An 8,557-nucleotide genomic window follows, 5' to 3' on the forward strand; every position below is an offset into this window, starting at 1 on the left:
TGAAGCAATGAGTTTGGATTCAAGAATGGACATAAAAATATTGGCATAATTCGGAGCCATTTTGGTTCCCATTGCAATGCCTTTAATTTGGTAGTGTTTATTATTGAAAGTGAAATGATTGTGCGTCAGGATAAAGTTAGTTATGGAGATTATGTCATTAGTGTATTCATGTAAAAACGAGTGCTGTGGTAAAAATGTAGCAAGGGCTTGGAGGCCTTCATCATGGGGAATATTGCTATACAAAGAGGATACGTCCAAAGTGACCAACAGTAAATTGTTAGGAAGGATGGGGATATTTTCGAGAATGTTCAGAAAGTGTGTAGTGTCCTTGACGAGGCTAGGAATTGAAGGTATGAGAGGCTGTAAAAGTGAGTCAATGTATCCTTATAAATGTTCGGTGAGTGTACCAATAGCCGATACATTGGTCTACCAGGAGGGGAAATTTTGTGTGTCCTGACTAGGTTGAACAGTTTAACTTTTTCGGATGGAATACTAACACTAGCATTGTGGGAAAGTGAATTAAGTTTATCAGATAGAAGCTTGGGGAGTTTGTGGAGTTTCGGGATGGTGTAGAAAGTGCTAGGGCGGGGGTTGAGGGGAATAAGGTCCTTAACTAAATCACTAGCGTTAGCAGATAACTCAGTACAAAGAGAAGTCAGTTCATTACAATAACGTACAGTGGGATCGCATCAAGTAACCTATAAAATTCATTGTTCGAAAGTTGAGTTTCTGCTTCTGCTACGTAGTCGGAAGTGTTCATTATAGTGGTTGCGCCGCCTTTATCTGCTTGCTTGATGGTGATGTTTTGATTTTTGTTGAGTTCCTTAATTGCTATATATATATATATATATATATGTTTTTTATATCGTTCTAAATAAGAAATGATTAGGGTTCAATAGGTACTCAGTTGTATGGAGGTTTGAAGGGGAGGTGCAGTGGTAATAATAATAATATGAAGCAATGTCGTGTGGTACAGTGACGACATGGCAATTAATATTAAATACTTATTATATTATTGTCATCGTATTATTATTATTGTTATTATTATTATTATTATTATTATTATTATTAAAACTACTAATGTTATTACTTCTTGGCTTCGTCATCCATTGTCGGATGTAGGCCTATTCCTCCTTAAGTATGTTATTAGTAACAAAATGAATTTAACTGTTCCCTGGTTAAAACAAATTATTGTTTTTATTCATGAACGTTTGTCTTCTTTTTGCTACACAAACTTAAACTAGCGGTCGATAATAGCTTCATAATAATGTCATAAAATATTATATTTTCGTATTTCTTTTTATCAGGGATGTAGGCCCCTAATAATAATAATAATATTAATAAAATAGGTATATTAACCACACCGTATGTCTTTACTGCCTTTGCTCTACCACGGCTCTTCTCCCCTTTCTGGATAATAATAAATAATATTATAGTTTACAGGATAATAAACATAACTTTGGTATCGGGAAACACATCCGTCATTGAGTTTAAAGAAATAATACACTATATTTTTTTCAAATCTGTTGATACCATACTATTTCTGCTAAACTATTAATAACGGGAATTTTACCTAATAAAGACAAATGACAAAGCATATTTCAGAAGCGTACAATGCTAGAAAATAACACGATTAATGGAAATCTTTGTCAATACCTATATATAATATGGTGAATTCTGCCGTTGTGGGCAAATGGTTAACACACAGCTATTACACTACTTGTTTTTTGTATGTAAACTAGCGGAGTTTAATACAGCTCACAACTTGTGTTTCCAAAGCATACAAATATAAAAATAGGTACGAGGCGCTGTTTGGGACATTCGCTATTTTGTCTACAAAATACCAGTTGTCTCGACAAAACGCCATTTGTCAACAAAATGTATTCTGTTTTCTTAAATGCTATTTCGTCGACAATATGATGTTTTTGTAAGACAGAGTTTAATTTGTCATCACAAAATAGTTGACAAAATAGCTTATTTTGAGATAAAATTAATTTTGTCGCCACAAAATGCTATTTTGTAGACAAAAAATCTTTTGTAGATGACATAATTCATTTTGTTGACAGAAGCACCTTTTGTGTGAAACAGAACGAGGTTATAAGCAAATGAGGAGGCGGAGATTTGGTTTGATGATGACCACTAACAAAATATTGTGCTGTCCACCTTTTGCGATTTGTTACTTGGGGTAGTGAGTCATCTGTATGCGCTTAGTCAAAACATTGGATACCGAATAGCGAGGCTGAATGTCTATTTCTGTAAACCATGGTCAGACAGAAGTTAGTGTGTATACATTTCTGAATTTTATGTAATATTTTATTGGTGTGAATTTTTTGTTGATATAAGCTGTGATTTTTCACCCAGAAGTGGCTCCGCCTCCTCATGTGGCGGCAGCGGGACTGGGGAGTCAGTGCTCCTCATCGTGAGAACTGGCCCCCTCGTCGGATAGAAAAACCACAAAAACCACAATTCGTCGGAGAGGGAAAACAATTAATATACGGTATATGTATTTTCTACATATTAGGAGACTCCAAAATCGATTAAATAAGCCTTTGGAACCCTCAAACTCTCAAATTTTTGGGGAGCTTCGCCCCCTGGAACACTTTCGAGACATTTTGAGCGACGCCCGATCACGCTCACTTTTTTTTCGTCGGGGACATCGACCCCCTTCCCGTCGGGTAACTCGGACACCCGTCGAAAAGATCCACCGCCACAACTGCTCCTCGAGTTGCATATAATCTCGTTCTGTCACACACAAAAGGTGCTTCTGTCGACAAAATGAATTCTGTTATCTGCAAAAGTCCTTTTGTCGACAGAACAAAATAGAATTTTGTGGTGACATAAAATGAATTCTGTATTCTACAGAAGTCTTTTTGTCGACAAAATAGCATTTTGTTGCTACAAAATAGCATTTTTTTGGTGACAAAATTAATTCTGCCTTACAAAAACACTGTTTTGTCGACAAAATAGAGCGTGTGTTAAATAATGACTCATCCCATCATTCCTGCATACCGGATTTACTCGCTCTTACAGGGTTAACTACCAAACGACAACATTGTGTCTACTGCAGCCCCGAGCTGGAAGTAGACATAAACATTAACCAAAGACAAGGCATAATAATGTGTCGTTTGTTTGTCCTCAGACAACTCTTCGCATTTTCATTTCTGAGAATCTTAAAATAAGCTGGCCCTCGTTCCAGATAATTTTGGATTCATATTTACCATTAAGATTAGATTTGTAACATGATCTGAACCACCAACCACTTTCATACCTGACACTGCAGGACCCGCTGTTATCTCTGTCAAGTGTATAGAAGCTCTTGCCATTGTGGTGATTAAGCGCTTCGACTGTAAAACATAACAAGACAATTAAATAGTGAAAATGGTTTTTTCCATGCCGTAGGCCTAATCTGATATATTCATTCAAAACATATGCTTCAGCTGTAAACTTTAACAAGACGATTGATGTGCCTTTCTGCATGATCTCATCAAATATCTCATTCAAAATATAATCAAACACATAATAAATTTTCATATTGAAATGTAGGGTATATTATTAACCTATGCAAAGTAGACCTATGTGTTGGGGAGCAATAATGTTCTATTCATTTAACTTTAAACCCAAAATAAGACATAGGCCTAATTTACAGATAATAATCTTATATGAAATTAATAAGTAATAAAACAAAGTTCTATTTAAAGTAATTATCATTTAAATTATTATGTTTATCATTGTTTTTTTTATACATAATAAAAGTATAAAAGCAAAATTCTAAATTAAAACAAAAACATTAAAAAAAATAATAAAAAAAATAACATTTTAAAGTTATATTGTCAGTACTGTAGGCATTAATAAGATGGTAATAAGCAGCACGTATGTTCCTTGCGAAATATAAATGTAAATATAGACATTGATATGATAAACATCGAACGTAGGAAAAAATGGCCCCGGTAAAATGGCCAGGAAAAAATGGCCCCGGTAAAAATGGTCCGGTAAAAATGGCCCCGGTAAAAATAGCCTCAATGACAAGTAGCTAAAAATGGCCAAAATTCAGTAATAGAAATGATTTTTTTAAATCAAATATTTAAAAGCTGTAATAACAAGAATTGAATCAATAAATACAAAATGGCCCCCAATTATAAAATTTAATAAAAAAATAAATTTTAAATGCTGTAAAATACCCTGTAAATTTATAAAATAAGTTTTATTTTTTCCTTTGAAAATAAGATCAATTTATGTGATTTTTTTTTAAATTTCTCTAAAAGTATTTGTTTTTTAACAAATACAGTTACACAACAGATGCAAATAATGTACTGAGAGATTATCGGAAAACAATGGTCATTAAATAACATTTTTTGATAGCAGAAATAAAATGTTTAAAAACGTTATTCCACTAACAAAATAGAGGAATGACATACATACAGTACTTCAACTACCGAAATATGCAACTCATAAATAACCACAAAATTCACTTTTGCAGTTTTAAATGAAATAACTTTACATGTTATAAACAATGTAAATAAACAGTAGTTAAAGCATGTGGATAAATTGTGTGTTTGAATCACAAGTTCATGTACACGTGCATGAAAAGGGAGAGGCTTACTTTCTCACAAACTTAGCAATAAATGTTCTGCTTAGAGTTACTTCAAAGAAGTATTTGTTAATCAAATATTGCTTTTTAGTAAACTGAATAATTAGGAATACATAAGCAAATTATTTAATTGCATAAATTTTATTAAATTGTTTATGGCCTGGTGGTTTAGTATTACGATTTTTAGATGCGAAAAAAGCGTATCTACAAGCCACTTTTCGGTCTGTCGAAAGAGTCAATTTACACTCTTCCCAAATAATATTGTAATAAATTACAGTGTTTTCATTTGCTACCTCGATACGTTACATGTTTGCAACAAAATGTTTTTCATTTGAACTTGAATTATTATTGTACGCACACACACACAAACATTAAACATTTCTAGATAGTACGGCGTGTCACTCATGAGGGTCACTCATTACTCTGTAAATCATAAAAAAATGGAGGGTGGCTTACTGTATTTTTTATATTTTTTTACAACCAATCATTTACTAATATATTAGGGATATTTTTAAAACTGTAATTGACCCCCTCTGGGGGATTAAATTTGGCTGGAAGTCTCAGATATATTTGAGTTTTAAAAATTAACGAAATATGATAGGCTATATTATTATTTAATTATATAGTATTAAGTCTAACTGAACAAAGTGAAAACATTAGAAGCTAAACACTAGTAAACTTGTGCGCCTCAACCGCTGTGCCGACAATGGCAGCGAATTCGCCATGAGCAAGCGGGTCGAGCACACGTGCACTAACACGTGATGTGACTCAGCCAATTACGTAATGTGCTTTGACCTCCAATATTTTACATTGGAATTTACCTGATTTGAACACGACAGATTGCCTGGTAGGCACAGTAGGTTTACATGCATCTAACGTTTAATATACTTTAATTTAATTGCGCATAAAGGTTTCTTGCAACCATTGGTTTAATAATAATAATAATAATAATAATAAAACAATAATATCTGAAAGTTAGAACACTCTAAAGTAATCAGCTAAAGTCTTTTTCCATTTTAGTTTAATTGTTATTGTAAAAAATATATCTTTTTTGGATGTATATTTTAAGTGCTAGAGTATATCTAAACATTGTGCTAATTCAGTGATTTCACTGCAAGAACATTTTGAATAAACCTTGATATTGAATTTATTAAATTTATTTTATGTAAATGTAGGTTTGTTGAGATGCAAAAAAAAATATTTAAAAATATTTAAAATACTGAATAGCCTTTATTTCTTACCGGCATTAGACTTAACGCCGATGAACTCTCCCAAATTCAGTTTAAAGTTTTCAGCTTCAGTTCCAATCTCAATTGATTCGTAGGTGACGTGATAAGCGTTGCCATCACGGGTAACCATATCTATCCGAAATTCATACTTTGCTGACGACGTAATTTTGTGGATTTTATTGTTTCCGAGCCAAAACTCGCCACTCAAATCACCAAATCCAGACGTATAAGTTTGCCAATTTTGGTTGAAATCTACAGAACCATCTTGTCGGCGCTGAAATACCTATAACATAACATATTTTTATTATTTTAATTGTAGCCCTAGGCATAGGCCCACAAAAGCAGTGAAGTACGGTACAACTGACTAATAGGCCTATATAATAACTAATACGGTACTGCTTGCTACGTTATTGTTTGCTAAAGAGGCAATACACGAGAAGAAATATCAATTAAAGGGACTTGGTCTTCGTCATTCATGAATGTTTACGAAAGATAGGCCAAACTGTAATGCCAGCAGTACTGATTCAGCAGATCGTTATCGTTATAGCAAAAGTTACTGACTGACGATTATAAACTTATTAACAAGATATGAATTTAAATACTGTAATGTATTTTGGCACAATGCTCTTTCTATATCTTCGTCTTCATCAAAGACCGTATTACTAAATTTATAACTCATTTGAGTGTGCCCTCTGAAATGAACCATTATGAGGCCTGACAATTGAGAGGTCTCGGAGTCGTGGTTCAGTCTCTAATTAGAGGGTTAACTTTGTGTTGAAGGATTAAAATTACTTAGTTGGTATTTTCAATCACTGTAGTGCTCTAACATTTCAAGGATCTTGGAATTAGGGAGTCTGGAACGGGAAAGCGAAGGGTAAATGAAACCTACCGTCCACCCTTCACCATCCGTGTCCATGTCACAATAAACAAGAAGTGCTTCGCATGATGAGCGAGGTTTAATTTTGTAAACACCACTTTGACTACTCATTCGTTGCTTGACGTCAGTACAGTCGCGATATGGTATTGTGTACAGCAGTACATTCGTTGGGAACATCAGTGCGACTAGTTGTCCAGCTACACTGAAGAATAGGTCACACATTTGACTGTCTTCATCGTAAGCTATAGAAGAACATTCTTCAAAGTGACGCAAACAAAGTTGTACACAATCTGTCAAACCCCTTACTGACGAATGATGTAGTGAATGACTCGAAAGCAGACGTCCATTAGCTCTGGACATCGACAGGGAGTGAATTGCTGATTCAACTATATTAATGAAAAATTATGTTAGTACCATTTAGCATTTTTGAAAAGGCAGATACTTTCCACGAATAAATAACTCCATTTTTAAAATAATGAAACATATCAGGGCCCTACATAGTAGTAATAGTTTTAGGTAAACTTAATTAGTTTTACTTTTAATTAACTATAACCACCAAAGTACATACTAGTGAGTGTAAACACAAATACAACAAAAATTGCAAATTGACCATTTTAATACCCGAAAAAATTATTAAGGTCAAGAAAGAAAACAGAGCAAGAAAATAAATTAGGTAGTTTGACTTTCCGGTACGAACAGGATTGTATATTAATTTTCAATTATTTTGGTCTGTCAATAATAGATTACTGGAAATCAATGAAGCAAAATCAGACCTACATACCCCCAGATGCAGAGAAAGTTAGGAGCAAGAAAATCAAGGACATCTTCCAAAGTCGGAACATAGTTACTTCCTAGTATAAAGATCTTATAATTCGCTCGTTCACCGAGGTCTTCTCTGACTGTCGGTTTTTTTAAAACTGATAATGTTTTTTTATGGATATTTTCCTTTTTGTTCAGTTAAGCCCATAAAGGCAACTTAAATGTCTTGTATATATTGTATATAAGGTGTTATTGTTACATATAACTATCTTTGTTATACCACCGACATGCTCATAAAGAAAAGCACATGTTTTTTGAATGTCTAAAAAATAGGATATTATGGGAAAATATAGACAATCTATTTAAGAAACTTGATAACAGTCAATCTTCTTTTAAAGAATTATTAATAGGCTGTGATAGCAGAATTAAAAATGAGATATATTCCATTGCAGTATTTGCTATATACAACATTAAAATTCTAACAGAGCTAGGTAAGCCAGTTTGTAAAAATGCATGGATTATATTTAAGAATTTTGTAAAAGAAAATAATTATGAATGGAACGTTATACTTGAATGAGTTTTATTTTGTTATCTATAGTATTATTATCATTGTACTAATTTTGAATATTTGGGATTAAATTGAAAAATACATTAAATTAATTGAGAGTTATATTTTAATATCAAAAATATAAAAAAAAAATATGAAAAGAAACAATGGAATAACGTTTGTAACCATACAAGAAAAAAAAGGCCTACTTATTTGTAAAATAGGCCTATATAGCGGCATTCACATCGGAACCAAACCGTAATTTGGAAGAGTTTCCGATCATCGGGCTCAGTATAGATATAAGCCTACTACTGTAGGTCCATAGATTAAATTCCTTAAAATTCAATACAACTATTAGGCCAATGTACCTTTGTATTATAGGAAAATAGACAAGTATAGGCATTGTGTCCATTTTTCCTTTGTACACTCTCAAACGTGAGAGAAACAAATAATAAATATTGTCACAGTAGGCCACAGTATATTCTTAAGTTTTGTGCACACTATCAAATTTTATAAATTTGTGTGATGTGTATGATGTATGGGCCTATGTGTATGTA

The 8,557-nt window shown here is 33.1% G+C and overlaps 1 protein-coding gene across 2 annotated transcripts in view; it reads right to left on the reverse strand.

Moving 5' to 3' along the window:
* Positions 1-813: 813 nt before the first annotated feature.
* The window catches only part of LOC117121682 (ficolin-2-like), an 18,313-nt gene continuing 10,569 nt past the window's right edge, over positions 814-8,557 (reverse strand). For both annotated transcript variants that reach the window (XM_033266960.1, XM_033266958.1), the window contains exons 2-4: positions 6,707-7,080; positions 5,830-6,100; positions 814-3,344 (exon numbers count right to left, since the gene is read on the reverse strand). In XM_033266960.1, coding sequence (XP_033122851.1) covers positions 3,136-3,344; positions 5,830-6,100; positions 6,707-7,080 — 854 coding nt within the window. In that variant the 3' untranslated portion in view covers positions 814-3,135. The remainder of the gene's footprint in view (positions 3,345-5,829; positions 6,101-6,706; positions 7,081-8,557) is intronic.

Source organism: Anneissia japonica, unplaced genomic scaffold, assembly GCF_011630105.1.
Source record: "Anneissia japonica isolate Jap-2015-1 unplaced genomic scaffold, ASM1163010v1 scaffold287709_len1912824_cov184, whole genome shotgun sequence".
NCBI lineage: Eukaryota > Metazoa > Echinodermata > Crinoidea > Comatulida > Comatulidae > Anneissia > Anneissia japonica.